The 26,459-nt window shown below is 55.1% G+C and overlaps 1 protein-coding gene across 3 annotated transcripts in view; it reads left to right on the top strand.

Annotated features, from left to right (window-relative positions):
• OBSCN (obscurin, cytoskeletal calmodulin and titin-interacting RhoGEF) overlaps positions 1 to 26,459 on the top strand; it is a 146,700-nt gene that overhangs the window by 54,649 nt on the left and 65,592 nt on the right. For all 3 annotated transcript variants that reach the window (XM_049708314.1, XM_049708315.1, XM_049708316.1), the window contains exons 20-48: positions 164 to 325; positions 423 to 527; positions 1,307 to 1,573; positions 1,813 to 2,082; positions 2,204 to 2,470; positions 2,562 to 2,828; positions 2,936 to 3,202; positions 4,237 to 4,509; positions 5,229 to 5,495; positions 5,704 to 5,970; positions 7,520 to 7,792; positions 8,223 to 8,489; positions 9,464 to 9,730; positions 9,843 to 10,106; positions 10,430 to 10,693; positions 13,119 to 13,382; positions 14,492 to 14,755; positions 17,981 to 18,244; positions 18,568 to 18,831; positions 19,151 to 19,414; positions 19,738 to 20,001; positions 20,556 to 20,819; positions 21,418 to 21,681; positions 22,237 to 22,500; positions 23,099 to 23,362; positions 23,918 to 24,181; positions 24,781 to 25,044; positions 25,600 to 25,863; positions 26,183 to 26,446. In XM_049708314.1, the coding sequence (XP_049564271.1) occupies positions 164 to 325; positions 423 to 527; positions 1,307 to 1,573; positions 1,813 to 2,082; positions 2,204 to 2,470; positions 2,562 to 2,828; positions 2,936 to 3,202; positions 4,237 to 4,509; positions 5,229 to 5,495; positions 5,704 to 5,970; positions 7,520 to 7,792; positions 8,223 to 8,489; positions 9,464 to 9,730; positions 9,843 to 10,106; positions 10,430 to 10,693; positions 13,119 to 13,382; positions 14,492 to 14,755; positions 17,981 to 18,244; positions 18,568 to 18,831; positions 19,151 to 19,414; positions 19,738 to 20,001; positions 20,556 to 20,819; positions 21,418 to 21,681; positions 22,237 to 22,500; positions 23,099 to 23,362; positions 23,918 to 24,181; positions 24,781 to 25,044; positions 25,600 to 25,863; positions 26,183 to 26,446 (7,443 nt within the window). The remainder of the gene's footprint in view (positions 1 to 163; positions 326 to 422; positions 528 to 1,306; positions 1,574 to 1,812; positions 2,083 to 2,203; positions 2,471 to 2,561; positions 2,829 to 2,935; positions 3,203 to 4,236; positions 4,510 to 5,228; positions 5,496 to 5,703; positions 5,971 to 7,519; positions 7,793 to 8,222; positions 8,490 to 9,463; positions 9,731 to 9,842; positions 10,107 to 10,429; positions 10,694 to 13,118; positions 13,383 to 14,491; positions 14,756 to 17,980; positions 18,245 to 18,567; positions 18,832 to 19,150; positions 19,415 to 19,737; positions 20,002 to 20,555; positions 20,820 to 21,417; positions 21,682 to 22,236; positions 22,501 to 23,098; positions 23,363 to 23,917; positions 24,182 to 24,780; positions 25,045 to 25,599; positions 25,864 to 26,182; positions 26,447 to 26,459) is intronic.

Below are 26,459 nucleotides of genomic sequence, written 5' to 3'. Positions count from 1 at the left end.
GCAAGCACCTCCTGGCCCCCCACTGCGTCACCCAGCAAGTGCTTGGCCCTCTGGCTCTGCTCTTGCCCCACCCATCCTGTACTCCCTCAGCAAGCTGGGGTGGGGGGTAGCCGTCAGATAGCTCTGCATGTCAGGATGTAGCAGGGCCTGCTTCTTGCCCCAGGCCGAAATGTCCAGATCGTGAGGCCTCTGGAGGATGTGGAAGTGATGGAGAGGGAGGGTGCCACCTTCTCCTGCGAGGTCTCCCACGATGAGGTGCCTGCCCAGTGGTTCCGGGAGGGCAGCAAGCTTCGGCCCAGTGACAATGTGCGGATCCGCCAGGAAGGTGAGATGAGGACAGTGGGTGGGCTTCAGCAGGGCTTCTCCTCCTTCCCGCCCCCAGGCCACCCCTCCCTTTAGTGCTGAGTGGCCTTTGTTCCCAGGAAGGACATACACTCTCATCTATCGGAGGGTCCTGGTGGAAGATGCAGGGGAAATCAAATTTGTAGCACAACGGGCAGAGTCACGAGCCCAGCTCCGAGTAAAAGGTAATGGCGGCTCAGGGCAGGGCATGGGCTGGACAGCGTGTGTGTGAACAAGCGTGTGTACTGAGTCTCACAGGGCTGAAAGGCCAGCTGTCCCTGTCCTGGGGTCCCTCCTGGAATGAGGACAGCAGTGATCCAGGAGGAGGGAAAGGGGGTATTCCCTCCTTGGCAGGAAGAAAGTGGTCTAGGGGAGGCAGCCTTGGGGTCTCCTTCTTTGTGTAAAACGGAGGTACCAATGAATTCTCCTTCCTGGGACTGCAGCAAGTGCTGGAGAGAAAAGGTGTGAGACCCTGGCAGGAAGTAAGCACACAAGGCTTTACCTGGTGGCCTTGATGACAGTCAAAGTGGCTGAGGGGCATGAGGGAGAAAGGGTCTAGAAACAGGTAGGGGGCAGGGGTGTGGGACGTTTGGATGCCTAAGGTGAGGGCAGGGTGCAAGGGATTCGGGGGTGCGCAGGATGAGGGTGAGGCTGTGTGGCGAGGGGACGGGCGGGGTAGGGGAGTGGGGCAGGCATGCGCGTGATGAGGCCCACTGGACGATAGCGGGTGTGGGTGTGTGCCCAGTGTCCTTGTGGTCAGATGTGAGTAGCGAGTCCCAGACTAGCCCGAGGGCAACACTCAGCCTAGCTATCTGCTGGCTCTGGTGGGCGGGCCGGCATAGGCTGTTTAGCCTGAGCCTGATGTCCCAGTCCGGCCGGTTGGAAGATGCACAGCCGCAGCACCCAGCCCTGGGTGTTCGGGATCACTGTGCACCTGCCCTGACCCTGCTGGGTGTACCCACAGAGCTGCCAGTATCCATCCTGCGCCCGCTGCGGGACAAGATCGCAATAGAGAAGCACCGCGGTGTGCTCGAGTGCCAGATGTCGAGGGCCAGTGCCCGGGTGCGGTGGTTCAAGGGCAGCGTGGAACTGCAGCCTGGGGCCAAGTATGAGATGGTCAGTGACGGCCTCTACCGCCAGCTAGTCATCAACGCCGTCCAGCCTGAGGACGAGGACACTTATACCTGTGATGCTGGCGATGTTAAGACCAGTGCCCAGTTCTTTGTGGAAGGTTCGGGCAGGGCTGGGTGGGCAGCTGTTCCTTTTTTCCGCCAGGGGAGGTGTTACAGCCTGTGGCACTCAGAGGTGGCCAGGTCTGAGAAGGACCTGACTGGGCGCGTTGGGTCACCCCAGGGAGGAAGTGAGCATGCCTGAGAGGGTTTGTTCCCAGGAAGTAACACCAACCCTGCAGGAGGGGTGGCTGGTGGTGCTCCCCCGGGACTGCCCCAGTGACTGGCCGCTCGCCCACAGAGAAATCCATCACTATCGTGCGGGGCCTGCAGGATGTGACGGTGATGGAGCCCGCCCCTGCCTGGTTCGAGTGTGAGACCTCCATCCCCTCGGTGCGGCCGCCTAAGTGGCTCCTGGGGAAGACAGTGCTGCAGGCAGGGGCTGACGTGGGAATGGAACAGGAGGGCACAGTGCACCGGCTGACGCTGCGGCGTACCTGCTCCACCATGACCGGGCCAGTGCACTTCACCATTGGCAAATCACGCTCCACCGCCTGCCTGGTCGTCTCAGGTAAAAGTGCGCTGCCTGGCGGGTTGGCTGCAGATGGAGAGCGGGCAGGGCAGGGGCAGGTGTTACGGCCTTGTGGTCTGGCCCACTTTACGCAGTGCTTCCTTCTTTCCTTCTGCCACAGACATTCCCATGGTGCTCACGCGGCCACTAGAGCCCAAGGTGGGGCGCGAGCTGCAGTCGGTAGTCCTGTCCTGTGACTTCAAGCCATCCCCCAAGACCGTGCAGTGGTACAAGGAGGAGACACCCCTGGTGCCATCTGACAAGTTCAAGATGAGGCTGGAGGGCCACATGGCAGAGCTGTGCGTCCTGCGGCTCAGCCCCGCGGATGCTGGTGTCTACCGCTGCCAGGCCGGCAGTGCCCAGAGCAGCGCTGAGGTTACTGTGGAAGGTACAGAGCAAGGGGGCACAGGGCCACCAGAGGGTCTCTAGGGGAGGCGGTGATGGCGGTCGTGCTGAGCTGCCTGGTGTGCTCCTGGCAGTGCGGGAGGTGACGGTGACGCAGCCACTGCAGGACTTGGAGGTCACGGAGGAGGGCTGTGCCTGCTTCTCCTGCGAGCTGTCCCACGAGGACGAGGAGGTGGAGTGGTCGCTCAATGGGACGCCACTGTATAACGACAGCTTACACGAGATTACCCACGAGGGCCGCCGCCACACGCTGGTGCTGAAGCAGGTCCAACGGGCTGACACGGGCACCGTATGCGCCTCCTCGCCCAAGGTTATGGCCTCGGCCCACCTGGAGGTCAAAGGTGAGGTGTCCTTGTGGGGTCTCTGGGGACCCCTGGGATGTGCACCTGGCACCCCGAGGGCCAGAGGTGGCAGCTCGTCCCCTCAGTCGCCCACACCTTCCCTGCAGGGAAGCCGGTGGTGTTCCTGAAGGCGCTGGACGATGTGTCCGTGGAGGAGTGGGGCACGCTGGCCTTGCGGTGCGAGGTCTCTGACCACCAGGCTCGTGTGGTGTGGCGAAAGGATGGCATGGAGTTGGGCCCCAGTGAGAAGTATGAATTCCTGTACACAGCGGGCACTCGGGGACTCACGGTGCACAACCTGAGCAGGGACGATGCTGGCCTGTACACCTGCGACGTGGGCACTGATGAGACCCGTGCCCATGTCAGCGTGCACGGTGCGTGCTGCAGCGGCTCCAGATGGCGAGGCCAGGGCACTGGGGGCGTGGCTCTGGGCCTGGGGGTGCCTCCGCCTGGGGGGCCCACCCAACCCTCCGAGACCAGGGGCTGCTCTGCTGAGCCTGGAGAGGTCAGGGCAGGCTCCTAGGAGGCCCAGGTGCAGGCAGGTGGACCAGGGATGATGGGCAACAGAGCAAAGCTTGGGAGACCAGACTGGCTCTGCTTGATAGAGTCCCAAGGTGTAAAGGGTTCTACAGAGGCTGGAAACATTCGCTCTGCACCAGGGGATGTGTACGGGCAGGCACAGGGGCCACAGAGGGGCGGTCAGGAGAGCCTCCTGGAGTGGGCGAGTGGGAGAGCCCCAGATGTCAGGCAGGGGGTGCCCCAGTAGGGCTCCCAGGCCGTGGCACAGCCTGGCGAAGGTGGCTGTGGGCAGGCCACAGGCTTTTCACATGCTCCTGCCAATCTGGGCCTGGTTCCCCAACTATAGCGTGGATGCCTGACGTCCGGGGTGCATCACTGTCCTGGCTCCACTCCCGTAGTCCTGCTCTCTCTTGTGTGCATGGCAGGCCTGCTGCCCTGTGATCCCGTGGCTGGCCCCTGATGGTCTGGCCAGTGTTTGATGAGACAGGAAAGGGACAGGAAAGGGAGGGCGGTGTGGTGAGTTTGTCCTAGAGCTGGATTGCCTGTTCATTTTGGGTGCCTGTTCTTCTTCTGGAGCATAGAAGCTGGTGACAACTGTGTGCGGCGCTTATTCTCTCCACATTGTTCCATAGCAAATGTGAAGGCGGCCGCCCTGGTCATAACGCATAGCTGTCAGCCATCCAAAAACCAAGGTGTGGACAGCTGGAGGCCAAGCGGACATTTGCTGAGAGGGGCAGCAGGCCCTCTGGGAGTGGGGTTGGGGACGGTGGGCTGGTCTCGTCCCTCCTGGGGTGTGGACTGGGGCTGCTACAGGCTTGACGGTGCCTGTCTCGAGGGGCAGGCTTCCGTGGGCCTGGCTGGTGTGACGGCTGTCTCCTCTGGCCCACAGACCTGCACGTGGGCATCACCAAGAGGCTGAAGACAGTGGAGGTGACGGAGGGCGAGAGCTGCAGCTTTGAGTGCGTCCTGTCCCATGAGAACACTAGCGATGTTGCCGTATGGATGGTTGGTGGGAAAGCGGTGGGCAGCTCTGGCCGCTTCCGGGCCACACGCCAGGGCCGCAAGTATACGCTGGCCGTCCGAGATGCTCTGCTAAGTGACGCTGGGGAGGTGGTCTTCTCTGTGCGGGGCCTCACCTCCAAGGCCTCGCTCATCATCAGAGGTGGGTGATGGCGGCAGTGGGAACCGACTGGCCGGGGCAGGTGGGGGGTCTGTCTCTAGGGGCTGGTTTGGGAGCTGCTGAGCCTGGGCCCTCCCCAGGCAGCCTGGAGCAGGGGCCTTGGGCTTGGAAGCCGGAAGGGGGTGCCTCTGGGGACTGTCTCCCCAGCCCCTGGTTGGCACCTGAAGGCATCTGTCAGAGTACCGGGGGCTTCTGGTCATCCAGGGGGCTTCCTTTCTAGGATGAGGTTCTGGAGGCTTGGGGCAGAAGCAGGGTTTCTGATCTTCAGTCCGTGATTCGACTGCTGTGGTAGCTCCCAGGGTGCATGACTCGTGAAGCCAGTGAAGTTGCCATTGGCGTTTCTGAGCTCCTACTTCCAGCATGAGTACTTGGCGCCAGTGGGTAAAGCTCAGCCCACAGGCAGCGCTGGCCCATGGCCGTGCTTTGAGTTACAGGACTCTGAACAGTGCTGAGAACATAAGATTCTGTGGTCTAATCTTTCTCCCTCCCGGGGTCCTTCCCTGGTATTCCAGGGCTCTGAGGCCCCTGGGTCTGAGGTTCCAGAGTTGGAAGTTTTAAAGCTGTAGATTCTGCGGTCCCAACCTTCAGAGCCTGAAGGTTCCTGAATGCCTGCCTTGCCCTCACCCCAGGCATGGCTAGGGCTGTGGCCGTGGGTAGAGCTGCGGCCATGCTTCTTGGGCCACCATCTCTGTTCTTTTCAGAGAGGCCAGTTGACATTACGAAGCCACTGGAAGACCAGCGGGCCATGCTGGGTGAGGATGTGGTGCTGAGGTGTGAGCTGTCACAGGAGGGGACCCCAGTGCGCTGGCTGAAGAATGGGAAAGCCATTCGTAAGAGTCGGAAGTATGAGCTTCTCATCGAAGGCACTCGAGCCATGCTGGTCATCCATGCAGCCTCACTCAAAGATTCTGGCGAGTACACGTGTGAGACGGAGTCTTCCAAAAGCACAGCCAGCCTCCGAGTGGAAGGTAACCCCCATGAGAGACCCTGGGACAGCCCCTGTGGCTTCTCTTTCCAGGCAGGAATGGAGGGGCGCCCAGCAGGGAAGGGGCTTGCTCAGGTCCCTGAGGTTCTGTGGGTGGGCCAGGAGAACCACCTGTGATGGGAGTGATTTCCTGTCCTGAGGGCCTACATGGGGTCTGCACAGGCCTCTCCCTCCCATCCATTCTCCCACAGAAAAGCCAAACCGGTTCACAGAGGAGCTGGCTGACCTGCAGGTAGAGGAGAAGGGCACAGCTGTGTTTGCCTGCAAGACGGAGCGCCCCGCGGCCTCAGTGACCTGGCGCAAGGGCCTCACAGAGCTGCAAACCTCGGAGAAGCATGCTCCCAGCCAGGAGGGCGTGACCTTGAGGCTCACCATCAGCGCCCTGGAGAAGGCGGACAGTGACACTTACACCTGTGACATTGGCCAGGCCCAGTCCCAGGCTCGGCTCCTGGTGAAAGGTTAGGCCCGGTCACCGTGCTGCTGCTCTCATTTGCACACTGTATTTCAAGGCCCATGGTGTGCTCAGGTGTAAGCTTTGTTTCAAGTAGACTTGGAGATGGGAAGAGATCAGAACTCTGCCTGGCCCTAGACAAACCCAGCCTTGGTTTCCCCATCTCCAAGGGGAGTTGTCCTGGGTGGTCCTGTCTCTGGCCCTCCCAGCTGGGCCTTGTGTAAATGAGTCAGCAGCCCTCATTTATTTGTGCCTCCATTTGCTGGATGAATGTTTCTGGAACCCTTCCAGCGTGTGCCCCTGCACGAGCTCTGCATGTACGTACATGCAGATGTACCGCCTCTGCTCCTGTGGAAGGAGACTTGCTCGGGGAGATTTTCAGGTTGGAGCAGCAGTTTTCACCTGGCAGGCAGGGTGAGGGTTATCACTCTCCCCCTTCACAGATAGGGAGACTGGGCCTTTACTCGGGGTTGTTGGCTGGTTCAGGGTTGTAGGACAAGTAGACATCAGGGCAGGGTTGAGCCCAGCCCTCCAGATCCCAGGGCCGGTGTCCAGGGTGAAGTCAGGGGGAGGTCCTTCCTGGGGGGTCTCTCCACAGAAAAAAAACCCAAAAGAATAACAAAGAAGCCTCACTCTTGATTTCTTTCTCTTTTTCAGTGAAATACAGTGAATCCACTGAGCTCAGTGAAAACATTTTGGTAGCGCAGTAGAAGCACCGCTATCTAATGAAGTATCGGGTTGGCCAAAAAGTTCGTTCAGGGTTTTCCGTAAGATGCTACCAAAAACCCGAACGAACTTTTTGGCCAACCCAGTAGATGTTCATACTTTAAAAAAGTCAGAGTGTCCCATGATAACAACATATGGTCTTTAAAAACATTTAAAACACACAGACTTGTACCAGTCTAATAGTGTCAGCCAGAGCCTTTTCTTTGTGTATCAGTTCACGAATCAGAATTCCGTATCTCTTTTTGTGTACATCGCCCTCCTGATGTGCTATCTATGCTTTCTGGTGTGCAATAGCTTCAAGACACCTGTGAATGCAGAATGAATCTGGCGGCCAATCTACCTCTATATTTATAACTTCTTCCTAAGGTTTCACCATACCTAAGACAACAGCAAAACATTTTTTTCTAGCGATTCACGTTGTCAGTCCTCCAATGCATTCGATTTAAATGTTATCATAGCCATGCATCTTTTTTCACACTCGTTTCTTCTGTTAATACAAAATTTAATTGCGTTAAGTGATTTCTGTGACAGGCATAACTGGCCTAGACAGGTTAGGGAGCACAGCTTCATGGAGGGGCCTTACAGTGGGTCACCTTGTGTGCTCTGCAGAAGGACCCCAGAGGTGGATTGGGGCTCACTGATGGATCTAAAACAAATACTTTTGGACAGTCCAGCTCGGACCCACTTACCGTTTTATGTTTTGTCATTCGGAGCCCGTTAGAGTCATTTGCTCGATCTCTGTCGGGAGCCCACCCCAGGTCTTGGGAGCACCCTGTTTCCCTTGGCAGCTAGCCAGAGGGTCACTGACATGCCCGTTTGTGTCCCTGCAGGCCAGAAAGTGCTCATCACGGAGGACCTGAAGGACTTGGAGGTGCAGGAGGGCTCCTCGGCCACCTTCTGCTGCCGTATCTCCCCTGCCGACTACAAGCCCGTCCACTGGTTCTTGGACAAAACCCCACTGTCTGCCAGCAAACTCAGTGAGATCAAGGTCCAGCCAGGTGGCTACCATGTGCTTACCCTGCGGCAGCTGGCCCTCAAGGACTCAGGCACCATCCATTTTGAGGCAGGCGACCAGCGGACCTCAGCTGCCTTGCAGGTCATAGGTAGGCTGCATGTGCCCAGTGCCGTCGTGGGGGCCAGTCTGTGTGACTAAGCATGCAACCTCAAGACAGTGGCTTGGCCACACGCTGGGTGAGGCCCTGGGGCTTACAGAGAAGGCACCATGGACTTCCCATGGGCTGGGGCCTTGGATCCCAGGGAGCGGGGCTTGGGAGGCTGAGTGGCGCTATTTCAAGATGCGTTGTTGCACATGGTATGCAGAGGTGAGCTCAAGGTCAGTGTAGAGGCTGGGCCCACCCCTCTGGTATGTGGAGCCACACAGAGCCTGTCCTGTTCCCCCAGCAGCCCTGTCTGCAGCCCAGACTGAGGGGGACAGGTGGGCACTGACCAGGAGTGTTACCTGGTCTGCAGTGAGACCTGGGGCTTTTCCTGCAGGAGCCCACAAGTGTCATATGCATCCCTCTCTGTCTTCAGAGAAGCCAGGTGTTTTCTCCCGGGAGCTCACAGATGCCACAGTCATGGAGGGGGAAGATCTGACCCTGGTCTGTGAGACTGCTGCTTTAGACAACCCTGTGTGCTGGACCAAGGACGGGAAGGCCCTGCGGCCGTCGGCCCGGTGCCGTCTGAGCTATGAGGGCCGCCGAGCCCAACTGGTCATCACTGACACCACCCTTCAGGACGGTGGGCGCTACAAGTGTGAGGCTGGCGGTGCCTGGAGCAGCTCCGTTGTCAGGGTCCATGGTGAGCCCCTGGAGGGGGGTGCTGGGCAGCCTCCAGCCGCACTCTGGGCACCCCTGTTTCTTGTCTTGCTAAGGGCAAGGGGGACTCCGGGACTCTATCTGACCCTGTCTATCTCTGCCCTCTATGTGTGTGTGTGTGTGTGGGGGTGGTGGTGCTGTTCTGAGACTCCTTCTGTCCACCTGTATCTTTCCAGCAGTTCATCCATCTTGCTCTGCTCCCTACTGCCCATCTCTGGGTCTCTGCTGGTCCTGATAGCATCCCTCACCCTCTCTTGGTCTTCTGACCAGCAATCTCTTTTTTACTTCATTCCCAACTTTGTTTTGTGTTCTGACGTTGCCGTGTCTCCCTTCTCCCGGCTTGGCTCATCTCCATCTGTCTCAGTCAGCTCGGGTTCCGGGTAACAAATACCACAGACTGAGTAGCATAAAAAAAACATGTCTCCCGGTTTATTGTCTCCCAGTTCTGGAGACTAGAAGTCTGAGATCAAGGTGTTGGCAGGCCTGGCTTCTCCTGAGGCCTTTCTCCTTGGCGTGTAGATAGCTGTCTTCTCCCTGTGTCTTCACAGTCATCCCTCTGTGTGTGTCTGTGTCCTAATCTCCTTTTCTTGTAAGGACACCAATACTGTGGGATTAAGACCCACCCTAGTGATGTAATTTTACCTCAGTCTTCTCTTTAAAGACCCCCATCTCCAAATACGGCCCCATTCTGGGTCCTGAGGGTTAGGGCTCCAACAGATGAATTTGGGGGACACAATGTAGCCCATAACACTCCACCCTTCTCTGTTTCCTGCTGTTTGGCTCACCCTCCTGGAGAGGCAGAGGTCTTGAGGTCACCGTCACTAGCCCCCAATGTAGACAGTGAGGTGGGCCTGCCTGCACCCTGCAGCTGCTGCTCTCAGCCATGCTTGACCACAGGGGAGACCCCTGGAGGAGGCAGCGGGGTGAGGACTGAGCTGAGCTCATGCCTGTCCACAGCTCAGCCAGTGCGGTTCGAAGAGGGGCTGAAGGACGTGGAGGTACTGGAGGGTGGTGCTGCCACACTACACTGCATGCTGTCATCGGTGGCCATGCCCGTGGAGTGGCGTCATGGAGATGAGGTTGTGCAGCCTGGAGGCAAGTACAGCCTGCGGCAGGAGGGTACCATGCTGGAACTGCTCATCCGGGACCTGCGGCCTCAGGACAGCGGGCAGTACTCCTGCTGCTTCAGGGACCAGATAACATCGGCCAGGCTCACCGTACAGGGTAAGTATACTTACTCACTCTGCCCATGTGACCCTATGTGGTTCCATACAGCCCCTTTCATCCTTTGTGGGGGGATGAAGATGATGTCTGTGTCCATCGGACCTTGTTGCAGCCCTACCTGCTGAGTTCATAGGAAGACTGAGAAGCAAGGAGGCCAGGGAAGGGACCACGGCCACGCTGCGCTGTGAGCTGAGCAAGGCAGCCCCTGTGGAGTGGAGGAAGGGGCCTGAGACCCTCAGAGCTGGAGACAGAGTGAGCCTGAGGCAGGATGGAGCCGTGTGTGAGCTGGAGATCCGTGGCCTGACCGTGGAGGATGCTGGGGAGTACTCGTGTGTGTGCGGGCAGGAGAAGACATCAGCCACACTCACTGTCAGGGGTAAAGACCACATGTGACCACGTGGACTGGCATTTGGTGGCTGCCCATCACCTCTCTGCTCTCAGTTTCCTTTTCTACTCTGCTGTCTCACTATCCTTTTCCTTCCATAATTCTTTCATTGTCCCTGTCATGTTCCCTGTCTGCTGTGTGGCACATGTACAGGTTGGACCTTTAAATGTCACAGTCCACAGTGTGTACTGGGCACACCCAGCAGGTGGTCCATGTCCAGTTAGGTTTTGTATCTTCTATGAACTATCCACGTCCTGTTTCTTCTGCGTGTTCAGAGAGCCTGATAGTGTTTGTGTGTTTCTGACCATCTCCAGGCCTGCCTGCCAAGTTCACAAAGGGTCTGAGGAAGGAAGAGGCCATGGAAGGGGCCACGGCCATGCTGCGCTGTGAGCTGAGCAAGGCAGCCCCTGTGGAGTGGAGGAAGGGGCCCGAGACCCTCAGAGCTGGAGACAGAGTGAGCCTGAGACAGGACGGAGCCGTGTGTGAGCTGAAGATCCGTGACCTGGTTGTGGCAGATGCCGGGGAGTACTTGTGCATGTGCGGGCAAGAGAGAACAGCAGCCAGGCTGACTGTCAGGGGTAAAGACTGTGTGTGGCCACGTGGAGCAGTGGCTTTGTGTCTGAGGGCTTGATCACGTCCTTGAGCTCTGCCCTGTCTGTGTACAGTCTTTTGCTTCTGTGTGCATCTCCTGCATTCCTGCAGCACGAGTCTCCCAGCACCTGCTTCTGTGAGGCTCGTCTCAGATAAAGAGCAGAGAATGTGGTCCTCCCTGCTCTCAGGGGCTCATGCCTGAGGGAGAGAAGGAGGGCACCCACACAGTACAAGAGTGGAAGTATGGTCCTCTTGAGGGGGCATGCCAAGAGAGAAGCTAGGAAGTCGATCAAAGCGTGGCCCTCGAGGGTGGGATGTCAAACGGGGTGTCAAGAGGTGGAAGCTGGGACATGCATGCTGGGCCATGGGAGAGCCATGATGGGAGGTCCTAGGTTCTGTTGTCCAGCTCCTGGTGGTTAGGAGAGGTGAGGCTGGGTGTAGGGATAGGGTGGAGGTGAAGCGGGTATGGACAGTGCTTGACTGTGGAAGGAGAGGAAGGAGGGGCAGGAAGAGCTGCACAGAGGCGCAGAGCCAGAGTCAGGAAGGGCAGGTGGACACCCGTGCTGGCGTTGGGGTCCCTGTCTGGCATCTGTGGCAGGTAAGCTGGCTCTAGGCAACTGCCACAGAAGGGGATCCATCAGGCGTGGCGTGGTGACCTGTGGCTGGGACACGGGATGAGAGGTCACAGTTTGAGGGTGGGGCACAGTCAGCTAGAGCAGGAGGGCTGGCCCATGTGTTTAGGGGCCAGTAGGGCCACTTCCTTTGTGGGGTGGAAGACGGCCAGCTGGGTGGATATCCTTGAAGCGGGGTAGTGGGAGTCCCCTTGCATCAGAGCAGCCCACTGTGGGCATTTTGCCTGGTGTCCCCTCGGGGCCCCCCTTCCAACGGGTGCTTGTGTGGCCAGCATGGTGTCTGTGGCCCATTCCTTGTCTGCAAGCTCCAGAGTCCATCAGTCTATGTGTCCGTCTGACCTTCCCCAGGCCTGACCAGCCAATTCAAAAAAGTTATGAAGCGTGAGCAGGCCATGGGAGGAGCCATGTCCACATTCGTGCTGTGCTGTGAGCTGAGCAAGGCAGCCCCATGCAGTGGTGGAAGGGGCCTGAGACCCTCAGAGATGAGGACTCAGGACGGGGCTTTGCTGTGGTGTGGCTCATGGCCTGGCAATAGGTCAGCTCCCTGTGCTGGGGGGTCCAGGTCCTCAGGGGCCTGCCCTAGTGAGGGCCTAGGCACTTCCTGTGGGGGTAGCAGATGGGACAGAGGATAAGGCCACCCACCATGTCCTAAGAGGGTCCTGTGAGCAACATTGATGAAGGGGCCCGGGGGCATCTCAGCGCAGAAGAAAGGACAGCTCTGTAGGTGCACAGGGGCCTCACATCCTGGGCCCTGTTGGGCCATGCTCACAAGACAAGGTGGACCCTGAAGAGGGTTCTGGAGGCTGGGCAGGGCCGTCATGTGCACAGATACGCAGATCTTTGGGGAGAGGCCAGGCCACCATGCCACCTTGAACTTCACGAATGGAGTGCAGCGTCTCCAGCGCAGAGACACTGGGCACTCACGCTGTTCAGACCCACCAGGAGACCACAGGGGATGTGGGCCTGGAGGCCTATCTCACAGTCAAGAGCAGCTTGCACTGCACGAGGCACCACCAGTGGCCAAGGAGCGGAGGACCCAAGTTGACCAGCTGCAAGCAGCCCAAGAGAGCTGCTTTTAAGAGTATGCAGGTCCCAAGGACACCTACTCCAGGACGACAGGCCAGGAGGAGGGTGGCTTCGGCTTCCCTTATAGCTGTGGTGTTCCTAGCTCTGTCAGTCCTGTTCAGGCCCAGTCACGCCGGGGCTCTGGCCCCAGCAGCAGCAGGAGTTGACAAGGTGGGAGCGCTGGTGCAAACTTGTGGGAAAGTTTAGGTAGCTCTCTTTGTGTCTCCGTCCCCAGATATATCCCTCAAGATCATAAAATTGCTAAGAAATGAGGCCTGGAGGGGGCCACAGCCATGGTGTGGTGTAAGCTGGGCAGCCTGGCATGTAGAGTGGGGGAAGGGGTCTGGGCCCTTGAATCTGGCATCAGATACACTCTGAGGCAGGATGGGCCATGGAAGATGCTGAGAGGACATCCCTTCTGATTACTGTCCCTTTCCATCCATCCTGTGGGCCCTGTGGCCATTTCTATGTGTCTGTCCATGTCATGAGGTCCTCACTGAGGATTCCATTTCCTTGCTGGTTTGTATCTAGATGGGCTCAGCCTAGTCTGTCCTCTGCCCCCATGCACTGCCACCACCCATGTGTCTGTGGGTCCAAGCTTTTATTCCTTATTTGCTCCAAAGTGTGAGTGTTTTATTGTCAAGTGTCCACATCCTGATCTCCCAAAATTCTCCAGAGAGTCTGATGTTTTCTGTGTCACTCTGACCCTGCCCAGCCCTGCCCACCAAATTCACAAAGGGTCTGAGGAAGGAGGAGGCCACAGAAGGGACCACGGCCACACTGCGCTGCGAGCTGAGCAAGACGGCCCCCGTGGAGTGGAGGAAGGGGCCCGAGATCCTCAGAGCCGGGGACAGAGTGAGCCTGAAGCAGGACGGGGCCGTGTGTGAGCTGGAGATCCGTGGCCTGGCTGTGGCGGACACTGGGGAGTACTCGTGTGTGTGCGGGCAGGAGAGGACCTCAGCCACGCTCACTGTCAGGGGTAAAGACCACGTGAGGCCAAATGGACTTGTTTCCATGTCACCACCTCCCCTGTTGGATCCTGTGGCTTTCTGTATCTTTTCAACTGGATTCCCCCAGCTGTCTCATGGCTCCTGTTTCCCTGTCCAGTAGATGTCATGTCCAGTGCTTTGTGTTCTCTGTTCCCTCTGGGGCATTTGCCTCCATCACCATCTGTGCATTTGTCCACTTGTTCATACTGTGCTCTTTTGCAGTTCGTGTGGTTTTTGTGGTGTCCTGGACACAGAGTCCCCTGAGAGAGTCTGATGTTCTCAGTGACTTCTTAGCTTTCCTCAGCCCCGCCTGCCAAGTTCACAAAGGGTCTGAGGAATGAAGAGGCCACAGAAGGGACCATGGACATACTGTGCCGTGAGCTGAGCAGGATGGCCCCTGTGGATTGGAGGAAGGGCCCCGAGACCCTCTGAGATGGAAATAGAGGGAGCCTGAGGCAGGGTGGGGCCATGTGGGAGCTGGAGATCATGGCCTGGCTATGATGGATGCTGGGAAGTACTTGTGTGTATGCGGGCAGGAGAGGACCTTGGCCATGCCCACTGTCAGGGGTAAAGACCACGTGTGATCAAGCAGAGCCATATTTTGGTGTTCAGTTATTGACTTCATTGCCTCCATCTGCATTCATTCCACGTTCTCTCCCTGTCTCGGTGCCACCTTTTTTCCATAAGGCAGTGGAATCCCTTCCACCTTCCTGGGCTGTTGTGTGAACCAGAAGAAACCAGCAATTAAGCCACTTCCCACCCCTCGTGTCACCACTGGTACTGTCCTGTTGTCCTGTTGGAGTCTGTGTCTTTTCCTCCATCCTGTCACATTCTGCCCCCAAACTTCTCCAGAGAATCCGATGGTCTCCATGTCATTCTGACCCTTCTCAGCCCTGCCTGCTAGGTTAATACAAAGTATTAGGCCTGAGGAGTCCACAGAAGGGGCTGGGCTGAGGGAAGCCACCAACCACAGTGTGTCCTCGGCACACCCAGCACATGGCCCATGTGTGCTTGGGTTTTGTGCTTCCTCTGTGTTGTTCGCATCCTGCCTTTTGTGTGTGCTCACAGAGTGTGATTGTGTGTGTGTCTTTCTGACCAGCCCTGCCTGCCAAGTTCACAAAGGGTCTGAAGAATGAAGAAGCCATGGAAGGGGCTACAGCCACCCTGCTCTGTGAGCTGAGCAAGGCGGCCCCTGTGGAGTGGAGGAAGGGGCCCGAGACCCTCAAACCTGGGGACAGAGTGAGCCTGAAGCAGGATGGGGCCAAGTGTGAGCTGCAGATACATGGCCTGGTTGTGGCGGACTCCGGGGAGTACTCGTGTGTGTGCGGGCAGGAGAGGACTTCTGCCACACTGGCCATCAGGGGTAAAGACTGCATGTGGCCACCTGAATGACTTCTCTCTGCCATCTGTTCTGTGCTCTCCCAACGTCACTGTTGTCTTAGGGTTACAGTCACCGTCTGTCTGATCCATCTCACAAAACGCACTGGCCAGCCCTGTCTAGACCTTGCGGGTACAGACCCAAGGGGCAGGTGGTGTGAGGACACCCCCAGGGAGGCATCATGGTCCAGGAGAGCTGCTCTGGGCCACTGGCACGTGGCTGGGGCTGTGGGTATGCATGGGGTCTCGACCTCAGGTGTGGAGTGGAGTCATTCATGTTAGTGACGGATGTGCACAGAAAGACTGAGGTGCAGCATTGAGGGGCTCAGGGAGCAGGTGGCCAGACAGGCCAGGCCCTCCTGTGTGTGGTAACAGCATTTGATTGACCTTGGAGATTGTATGGAGGCTCTGAAGAGCTCTGTCTCAGAAAGCTTGGGCTGTATAACAAATACCACATATAGGTGACTTAACAGCACACATTTATTGTTTCACAGTCCTGGAGGCTGGAAGTCCAAGACCAAGGTGTCTGCAGGGTTGGTTTCTTTTGAGGCTTCTCTGCTTGGCTTGTAGACAGCTGTGTTCTCCCTTTGTCCTCACCTGGGCATCCTCTGTGTGTTCCTGTGTTCTAATCTCCTCTTCTTATAAGGACACTTATAAGTCAGATTGAATTAGTACCCCCCCCGCCTGTGACCCCATTCTATTCTTAATTACCTCTATAAAGACCTTATTTCCAAATAAATTCACATTCTGAGTTCTTGGGGGTTAAGGCTTCAACATATGAATTTGAGGGGAGACATGATTCAGTCCATAATACTCTGTCATCTTGTCCCCCAAAATGCATGTTCTTTTCACATGCAGAGTACATTTACCTCATCCCCCAAACCCAAAAGTTTTAACCCATTCCAGTGTCAAGCGAAGTCAAAAATCTAATCTAAATCTCATCTAAATCAAGTATGTGTGAGACTAGAGTTATGATTCATCCTGAGGCAAAATTCCTCTCCAGCTGTGAACCTGTGAAATCAGACAAGTTATACGTTTCCAAAACACTTCAGTGGAACAGGCATGGGATAGATATTCCCATTGCAAAAGAGAGAAATAGGAAAGAAGAAAGAGGCCACTGGTTTCACAGAAACCCAGCATCTAGTAGGACAGATTCTGTTAGATTTTAAGGCTGGAGAATGATCCTCTGGCTCAATGCTCTGTCTCTGGGCCCACCAGAGTGGTGACCTCACCCCCTTGGCCCTGGACAGAGGTGGCCTGGCCCTCTGGGACCATGGATGCAGTGGCATCCCTGCTGACCTCTGAATTGCCATTGGGGTTATTCTTCCCAACTTCGAAGGATAGCACATGTTCCCAGCCGGATAGCTGTATTGACCCATCCTATAGAAATCCCAGCTTCCATCATTTTGTCCCTTCCGTGTCTGATTAAGTCATGGCTGGCAGGGTTTCTGCTGATATAAAATTCTCAAAAGCCTTGTTGGTCTTCTTTACAATTCACAGGAGTCCAAGCTTTCAGACAAGAGCCTTCCACACAGCCTTCCTGGATAATTCCATCTCTAGTCCTGACTTTGCTGAGGTGGCTGATTGGATCCAGGACTCATACTCATAATCTCTTTACTGAATGATTTTCCAGCCACACCCTTGGTATTCTCTCTAGAACAGGCATTCTCATTTTTTTGCAATTTCAGTGGGCTGGAAAATTTCTAAATCCTCAACTTTTGGTTTCCGTTTGCTTAAATACTTCCTTCTTTGACATAACTCAGTTTTCTCTCACATTTTACCATAAGCAACAAGGAGCAATCAGTCTGCGTCTTCAATGCTTGGCTTACGAGTCGCCTCAGCTAAGTATCCAAGTTCACTTGTAAGTTCTACCTTCCACAAAACTCTGGGACACGTTTCAGCCAAATTCTTTGCTGCTTATTAAAGGATTGCCTTTCTTCCAGTTTCCAATAACACATTTCTCATTTCCATCTGAGGCCTCACCAGAAGCACCTTTAGCATTAATATTTCTACCCATAATCTCTTCAAGGCAATCTAGATTTATCTAACATGCACCTCAGAACTCTTCCAGTTGCGACCCATCACCCAGTTCCAAGGCTACTTCCATAATTTTAGGTATTTGTTACAGTAGCGACCCACTCCTGGTACCAAAATCTGAATGGCTTAACAACATAACAGTGGCTTTAAACATCAGAAAATTTTTTCCTCCCAGTCCTAGGAGTTGGAAGTCTGAGATCAAGGTGTGGGCAAGGCTGGTTTCCCTCGAGACCTCTCTCCTTGGCTTGTAGACGGCCATCTTCTCTCCATGTCCTCACATGGTCATCCCTCTGTGTGTGTATCTGTGTCCTAATATCCTCTCCTTACAAGAACACCAGTCATGTTGGGTTAGGTTCCACCTCAGTGACTTCCTTTTTCCTCAGTCACCTCTTTAAAGACCACATCCCCCAATACATCTACATTCTGTGGTCCTGGGGGTTAGGGCTCCAACATATGATTTCTGAGGGACACGATTCACCCCACAACAGGTTGTAACCAGGGTGGACTCTGGTCAGCTATAACTTGTGAAGCTCACATTCTTCCTGGAGTTGGGATGGAGGAGAAGACTGCAGGTTGGAGGGCTTGGGGCATGGTTAGAAGGCCACAGCTAGAATCCATTAGGGTCTAGGAGACCTGAGCTAGGAGAGTGCAAGTCCAGTGGGGTAAGGAAAGGAATGTGCGAGGTGGATGAGGTGGGGCCTGGTGTGGGCAGGGAAGGCATGCAGTGAGCCCAGATGTGGGCAGTGCTTGGATTGACACTCTACCTGGGGTGGGGAGCACAACTGAGGGATGTCAGTGGGGCACTTGATGTCATGACTGGAAGGTGCCTTCTGGGGGTTCTCCCAGGAGAGATGTACATTGCATTGTTGCATGTATGAGCTGGAGGAGCCTGGTTCATACTCTGGGTGCAGACGAGGTCAGCGCTTAGACAGTATGAATGGGTATAGGTAGGACAGATGCACTCTGAGAAGACAAGAGGCCTGGATGGAACCAGTCCCCTGCCACCCTGCACCTCACTGGGAAAGATGCAAGATGATCACACTGTCATATATGCGTTGGTCTGTCTCTTCACATGTCCTCCACATTGCTGCTTCTGTTCTCATCCTGAATGTTCCGGTCATACGCCCAGTCCTTTTGAGGGGTTGATGGTTTCTGCCCATCTAACCCTCTGCAGCCCTACCTGCTCGGTTCATCCAAGATCTGAAGACCAAGGAGGCCACAGAAGGGGCCACTGCCATACTGCACTGTGAGCTGAGCAAGGAAGCTGCTGTGGAGTGGAAGAAGGGACCTGAGACCCTCAGAGCTGGAGACAGAGTGAGCCTGAGGCAGGATGGAACCGTGTGTGAGCTGGAGATCCGTGGCCTGACCGTGGAGGATGCTGGGGAGTACTCGTGTGTGTGCGGGCAGGAGAAGACATCAGCCACGCTCACCGTCAGGGGTAAAGACCACATGTGACCACGTGGACTGGCATTTGGTGGCTGCCCATCACCTCTCTGCTCTCAGTTTCCTTTTCTACCCAGCTATCTCACTATCCTTTTCCTTCCATAATTCTTTTATTGTCCCTGTCGTGGTCCTTGTCTGTTGTGTGACACATGTACAGGTTGGACCTGTAAAAGTCACAGTCCACAGTGTCTACTGGGCATACCCATCAGGTGGTCGGTGTCCAGTTGGGTTTTGTGTCCTCTCTGTACTGTGCACATCCTGATTCTTCTGTGTGTTCAGAGAGCGTGATAGTGTTTGTGTGTTTCTGACCATCTCCAGGCCTGCCTGCCAAGTTCACAAAGGGTCTGAGGAAGGAAGAGGCCATGGAAGGGGCCACGGCCATGCTGCGCTGTGAGCTGAGCAAGGCAGCCCCTGTGGAGTGGAGGAAGGGGCCCGAGACCCTCAGAGCTGGAGACAGAGTGAGCCTGAGGCAGGATGGGGCCGTGTGTGAGCTGGAGATCCATGGCCTGGTTGTGGCAGATGCCGGGGAGTACTCATGCGTGTGTGGTCAGGAAAAAACCTCAGCCATGCTCACTATCAGGGGTAAAGACCCATGTGGCCCAACAGAGCTGTGTTTTGTTGTCCAATTATTGACTTCATGGCATCCCCCTGTACTCATCCCACCTACCCTCCTCACCTCAGTGCCACCCTCTTTCCATAACTCCACGGAATTCCTTCCCCCTCCCGGGCTGTTGTGTGAACCACGAGAAGCCAGCATCTAAACTACTTTCTACCCCTTGTGTCACTGCAGGTTCTGTCCTATTATCCTGTAGGAGTATGTGTCTTTTCCTCTGTCCTGTCATGTGCTGCCTTTGAAGTTCTCCCATGACTCTGATGTCTGTGTCTGTCTGATCATCCTCAGCTCTACCTACTGAGTTCATAAGAAGATTGAGTAGCAAGGAGGCCACAGAAGGCACCACGGCCACGCTGCACTGTGAGCTGAGCAAGGAAGCTGCTGTGGAGTGGAAGAAGGGACCTGAGACCCTCAGAGCTGGAGACAGAGTGAGCCTGAGGCAGGATGGAGCCGTGTGTGAGCTGGAGATCCGTGGCCTGACCGTGGAGGATGCTGGGGAGTACTCGTGTGTGTGCGGGCAGGAGAAGACATCAGCCACGCTCACCGTCAGGGGTAAAGACCACATGTGACCACGTGGACTGGCATTTGGTGGCTGCCCATCACCTCTCTGCTCTCAGTTTCCTTTTCTACCCAGCTATCTCACTATCCTTTTCCTTCCATAATTCTTTTATTGTCCCTGTCATGGTCCCTGTCTGTTGTGTGGCACATGTACAGGTTGGACCTTTAAGAGTCATAGTCCACCGTGTGTACTGGGTACACCCGTCAGGTGGTCAATGTCCAGTTGGGTTTTGTGTCCTGTATGTACTGTGCATGTCCTGATTCTTCTGTGTGTTCAAAGAGGGTGATAGTGTTTGTGTGTTTCTGACCATCTCCAGGCCTGCCTGCCAAGTTCACAAAGGGTATGAAGAAGGAAGAGGCCATGGAAGGGGCCACAGCCACGCTGCACTGTGAGCTGAACAAGGCAGCCCCTGTGGAGTGGAGGAAGGGTCCCGAGACCCTCAGAGCCGGGGACAGAGTGAGCCTGAGGCAGGACGGGGCCGTGTGTGAGCTGGAGATCCGTGACCTAGTTGTGGCAGATGCCGGGGAGTACTCGTGTGTGTGTGGTCAGGAGAAAACCTCATCCACACTCACTGTCAGGGGTAAAGACCCATGTGGCCAAGCAGAGCTGTGTTTTGTTGTCCAATTATTGACTTCATGGCATCACCCTGCACTTATCCTCCCTACCCTCCTCGTTTCAGTGCCACCCTCTTCCCATAACTCCACGGAATTCCTTCCTCCTTCTGGGCTGTTGTGTGAACCACAAGCAACCAGCATCTGAGCTACTTTCCACCCCTCATGTCACTGCACGTTCTGTCCTGTTTCCTGTTAGTGTCTGTGTCTTTTACTCCATCCAGGCATGTGCTGTTCCCCAGTATTCTCTGGAGAATCTGATGTTCCCCCACCATCCTACCCTCTCCAGCCCTGCCCAGCAGATTCGTACAAACATGCTGCCTGAGGAGTCTGCGGAAGGTGTCACAGCCACACATTGAACGCACTGGGCCGAGGGAAGCCCCAGTCCACAGCATGTGCTTGGCACACCCAGCACATTGCCCGTGTCCAGTTGTGTTTTGTGTCTTCTCTGTGATGTCCATGTCCTGTCTAATCTGTGCCTTTAGAGAGTGTTATAGTGTTTGTGTCTTTCTGACTTTCCCAGCCCTTCCCACCAAGTTCACAAAGGGTCTGAGGAAGGAGGAGGCCACAGAAGGGGCCATGGCCACACTGCACTGCGAGCTGAGCAAGGCAGCCCCTGTGGAGTGGAGGAAGGGGCCTGAGACCCTCAGAGCTGGAGACAGAGTGAGCCTGTGGCAGGATGGAGCCGTGTGTGAGCTGGAGATCCGTGGCCTGACCGTGGAGGATGCTGGGGAGTACTCGTGTGTGTGCGGGCAGGAGAGGACATCAGCCACGCTCACCGTCAGGGGTATAGACCACATGTGACCCCGTGGACTGGCATTTGGTGGCTGCCCATCACCTCTCTGCTCTCAGTTTCCTTTTCTACCCTGCTCTCTCACTATCCTGTTCCTTTTCCTTCCATAATTCTTCTTTTTTTTTTTTTCAAAGTCCCCCTTGGTTTGTTTTTTTTTTAACACCTTTATTGGAGTATAATTGCTTTACAATGTGTGTTAGTTTCTCTTTTATAACAAAGTGAATTAGTTATACATATACATATGTTCCAATATCTTTTCCCTCTTGCCTCTCCCTCCTTCCCACCCTCCCTATCCCACCCCTCTAGGTGGTCACAAAGCACCGAGCTGATCTCCCTGTGCTATGCGGCTGCTTCCCACTAGCTATCTATTTTTCCATAATTCTTTTATTGTGCCTGTCATGTTCCCTGTCTGTTGTGTGACACAAGTACAGGTTGGACCTTTAAATGTCACAGTCCACAGTGTGTACTGGGCACACCCATCAGGGGATCTGTGTCCAGTTGGGTTTTGTGTCCTGTATGTACTGTGCATGTCCTGTTTCTTCTGTGTGTTCAGAGAGGGTGATAGTGTTTGTGTGTTTCTGACCATCTCCAGGCCTGCCTGCCAAGTTCACAAAGGGTCTGAGGAAGGAAGAGGCCATGGAAGGGGCCACGGCCATAATGAGCTGTGAGCTGAACAAGGCAGCCCCCGTGGAGTGGAGGAAGGGGCCCGAGACCCTCAGAGCTGGAGACAGAGTGAGCCTGAGGCAGGACGGGGCCGTGTGTGAGCTGGAGATCCGTGACCTAGTTGTGGCAGATGCCGGGGAGTACTCGTGTGTGTGTGGTCAGGAGAAAACCTCATCCACACTCACTGTCAGGGGTAAAGACCCATGTGGCCAAGCAGAGCTGTGTTTTGTTGTCCAATTATTGACTTCATGGCATCACCCTGCACTTATCCTCCCTACCTTCCTTGTTTCAGTGCCACCCTCTTCCCATAACTCCACGGAATTCCTTCCTCCTTCTGGGCTGTTGTGTGAACCACGAGCAACCAGCATCTGAGCTGCTTTCCACCCCTCATGTCACTGCACATTCTGTCCTGTTGCCTGTTAGTGTCTGTGTCTTTTACTCCATCCAGGCATGTGCTGTTCCCCAGTATTCTCCGGAGAATCTGATGTTCCCCACACCATCCAACCCTCTCTAGCCCTGCCCAGCAGATTCGTACAAACATGCTGCCTGAGGAGTCTGCGGAAGGTGTCACAGCCACACATTGAACGCACTGGGCCGAGGGAAGCCCCAGTCCACAGAGTGTGCTTGGCACACCCAGCACATTGCCCGTGTCCAGTTGTATTTTGTGTCTTCTCTGTGATGTCCACGTCCTGTCTAATCTGTGCCTTTAGAGAGTGTTATAGTGTTTGTGTCTTTCTGACTTTCCCAGCCCTTCCCACCAAGTTCACAAAGGGTCTGAGGAAGAAGGAGGCCATAGAAGGGGCCACGGCCACACTGCACTGCGAGCTGAGCAAGGCAGCCCCTGTGGAGTGGAGGAAGGGGCCTGAGACCCTCAGAGCTGGAGACAGAGTGAGCCTGAGGCAGGACGGAGCTGTGTGTGAGCTGGAGATCCGTGGCCTGACCGTGGAGGATGCTGGGGAGTACTCGTGTGTGTGTGGGCAGGAGAAGACATCAGCCACGCTCACCGTCAGGGGTAAAGACCACATGTGACCCCGTGGACTGGCATTTGGTGGCTGCCCATCACCTCTCTGCTCTCAGTTTCCTTTTCTACCCTGCTCTCTCACTATCCTGTTCCTTTTCCTTCCATAATTCTTCTTTTTTTTTTTTTCAAAGTCCCCCTTGGTTTGTTTTTTTTTTAACACCTTTATTGGAGTATAATTGCTTTACAATGTGTGTTAGTTTCTCTTTTATAACAAAGTGAATTAGTTATACATATACATATGTTCCAATATCTTTTCCCTCTTGCCTCTCCCTCCTTCCCACCCTCCCTATCCCACCCCTCTAGGTGGTCACAAAGCACCGAGCTGATCTCCCTGTGCTATGCGGCTGCTTCCCACTAGCTATCTATTTTTCCATAATTCTTTTATTGTGCCTGTCATGTTCCCTGTCTGTTGTGTGACACAAGTACAGGTTGGACCTTTAAATGTCACAGTCCACAGTGTGTACTGGGCACACCCATCAGGGGATCTGTGTCCAGTTGGGTTTTGTGTCCTGTATGTACTGTGCATGTCCTGTTTCTTCTGTGTGTTCAGAGAGGGTGATAGTGTTTGTGTGTTTCTGACCATCTCCAGGCCTGCCTGCCAAGTTCACAAAGGGTCTGAGGAAGGAAGAGGCCATGGAAGGGGCCACGGCCATAATGAGCTGTGAGCTGAACAAGGCAGCCCCCGTGGAGTGGAGGAAGGGGCCCGAGACCCTCAGAGCTGGAGACAGAGTGAGCCTGAGGCAGGACGGGGCCGTGTGTGAGCTGGAGATCCGTGACCTAGTTGTGGCAGATGCCGGGGAGTACTCGTGTGTGTGTGGTCAGGAGAAAACCTCATCCACACTCACTGTCAGGGGTAAAGACCCATGTGGCCAAGCAGAGCTGTGTTTTGTTGTCCAATTATTGACTTCATGGCATCACCCTGCACTTATCCTCCCTACCTTCCTTGTTTCAGTGCCACCCTCTTCCCATAACTCCACGGAATTCCTTCCTCCTTCTGGGCTGTTGTGTGAACCACGAGCAACCAGCATCTGAGCTGCTTTCCACCCCTCATGTCACTGCACATTCTGTCCTGTTGCCTGTTAGTGTCTGTGTCTTTTACTCCATCCAGGCATGTGCTGTTCCCCAGTATTCTCCGGAGAATCTGATGTTCCCCACACCATCCAACCCTCTCTAGCCCTGCCCAGCAGATTCGTACAAACATGCTGCCTGAGGAGTCTGCGGAAGGTGTCACAGCCACACATTGAACGCACTGGGCCGAGGGAAGCCCCAGTCCACAGAGTGTGCTTGGCACACCCAGCACATTGCCCGTGTCCAGTTGTGTTTTGTGTCTTCTCTGTGATGTCCACGTCCTGTCTAATCTGTGCCTTTAGAGAGTGTTATAGTGTTTGTGTCTTTCTGACTTTCCCAGCCCTTCCCACCAAGTTCACAAAGGGTCTGAGGAAGAAGGAGGCCATAGAAGGGGCCACGGCCACACTGCACTGCGAGCTGAGCAAGGCAGCCCCTGTGGAGTGGAGGAAGGGGCCTGAGACCCTCAGAGCTGGAGACAGAGTGAGCCTGAGGCAGGACGGAGCTGTGTGTGAGCTGGAGATCCGTGGCCTGACCGTGGAGGATGCTGGGGAGTACTCGTGTGTGTGTGGGCAGGAGAAGACATCAGCCACGCTCACCGTCAGGGGTAAAGACCACATGTGACCCCGTGGACTGGCATTTGGTGGCTGCCCATCACCTCTCTGCTCTCAGTTTCCTTTTCTACCCTGCTCTCTCACTATCCTGTTCCTTTTCCTTCCATAATTCTTCTTTTTTTTTTTTTCAAAGTCACCCTTGGTCTTTTTTTTTTTTTTAACACCTTTATGGGAGTATAATTGCTTTACAATGTGTGTTAGTTTCTGCTTTATAACAAAGTGAATTAGTTATACATATACATATGTTCCAATATCTTTTCCCTCTTGCCTCTCCCTCCTTCCCACCCTCCCTATCCCACCCCTCTAGGTGGTCACAAAGCACCAAGCTGATCTCCCTGTGCTATGCGGCTGCTTCCCACTAGCTATCTATTTTTCCATAATTCTTTTATTGTGCCTGTCATGTTCCCTATCTGTTGTGTGACACAGTACAGGTTAGACCTTTAAATGTCACAGTCCACAGTGTGTACTGGGCACACCCATCAGGGGATCTGTGTCCAGTTGGGTTTTGTGTCCTGTATGTAGTGTGCATGTCCTGATTCTTCTGTGTGTTCAAAGAGGGTGATAGTGTTTGTGTGTTTCTGACCATCTCCAGGCCTGCCTGCCAAGTTCACAAAGGGTCTGAGGAAGGAAGAGGCCATGGAAGGGGCCACGGCCATGATGAGCTGTGAGCTGAACAAGGCAGCCCCCGTGGAGTGGATGAAGGGGCCCGAGACCCTCAGAGCCAGGGACAGAGTGAGCCTGAGGCAGGACGGGGCCGTGTGTGAGCTGGAGATCCGTGACCTGGTTGTGGCAGATGCCGGGGAGTACTCGTGTGTGTGTGGTCAGGAGAAAACCTCATCCACACTCACTGTCAGGGGTAAAGACCCATGTGGCCAAGCAGAGCTGTGTTTTGTTGTCCAATTATTGACTTCATGGCATCACCCTGCACTTATCCTCCCTACCTTCCTTGTTTCAGTGCCACCCTCTTCCCATAACTCCACGGAATTCCTTCCTCCTTCTGGGCTGTTGTGTGAACCACGAGCAACCAGCATCTGAGCTGCTTTCCACCCCTCATGTCACTGCACATTCTGTCCTGTTGCCTGTTAGTGTCTGTGTCTTTTACTCCATCCAGGCATATGCTGTTCCCCAGTATTCTCCGGAGAATCTGATGTTCTCCATACCGTCCTACCCTCTCTAGCCCTGCCCAGCAGATTCGTACAAACATGCTGCCTGAGGAGTCTGCGGAAGGTGTCACAGCCACACATTGAACGCACTGGGCCGAGGGAAGCCCCAGTCCACAGCGTGTGCTTGGCACACCAGGCACATTGCCCGTGTCCAGTTATGTTTTGTGTCTTCTCTGTGATGTCCACATCCCGTCTAATCTGTGCCTTTAGAGAGTGTTATAGTGTTTGTGTCTTTCTGACTTTCCCAGCCCTTCCCACCAAGTTCACAAAGGGTCTGAGGAAGAAGGAGGCCATAGAAGGGACCACGGCCATGCTACGCTGTGAGCTGAGCAAGGCAGCCCCTGTGGAGTGGAGGAAGGGGCCTGAGACCCTCAGAGCTGGAGACAGAGTGAGCCTGAGGCAGGATGGAGCCGTGTGTGAGCTGGAGATCTGTGGCCTGACCGTAGAGGATGCTGGGGAGTACTCGTGTGTGTGCGGGCAGGAGAAGACATCAGCCACGCTCACCGTCAGGGGTAAAGACCACATGTGACCCCGTGGACTGGCATTTGGTGGCTGCCCATCACCTCTCTGCTCTCAGTTTCCTTTTCTACCCAGCTATCTCACTATCCTTTTCCTTCCATAATTCTTTTATTGTCCCTGTCATGGTCCCTGTCTGTTGTGTGGCACATGTACAGGTTGGACCTTTAAAAGTCACTGTCCACAGTGTGTACTGGGCACACCCATCAGGTGGTCGGTGTCCAGTTGGGTTTTGTGTCTTCTATGTACTGTGCATGTCCTGATTCTTCTGTGTGTTCAGAGAACGTGATAGTGTTTGTTTCTGACCATCTCCAGGCCTTCCTGCCAAGTTCACAAAGGGTCTGAGGAAGGAAGAGGCCACGGAAGGGGCCATGGTCATGCTGCACTGTGAACTGAGCAAGGCAGCCCCCGTGGAATGGAGGAAGGGGCCCGAGACCCTCAGAGCCGGGGACAGAGTGAGCCTGAGGCAGGACGGGGCCGTGTGTGAGCTGGAGATTCATGGCCTGGTTATGGCGGATGCCGGGGAGTACTCTTGTGTGTGCGGGCAGGAGAGGACCTCTGCCACGCTGACCATTAGGGGTAAAGATGGCCC

The sequence above is a fragment of the Orcinus orca genome, chromosome 3 (genome assembly GCF_937001465.1).
Source record: "Orcinus orca chromosome 3, mOrcOrc1.1, whole genome shotgun sequence".
Taxonomy (NCBI): domain Eukaryota; kingdom Metazoa; phylum Chordata; class Mammalia; order Artiodactyla; family Delphinidae; genus Orcinus; species Orcinus orca.
Note: the sequence above shows the minus strand (reverse complement) of the source record. Positions and strands in the feature narration are given on the sequence as shown.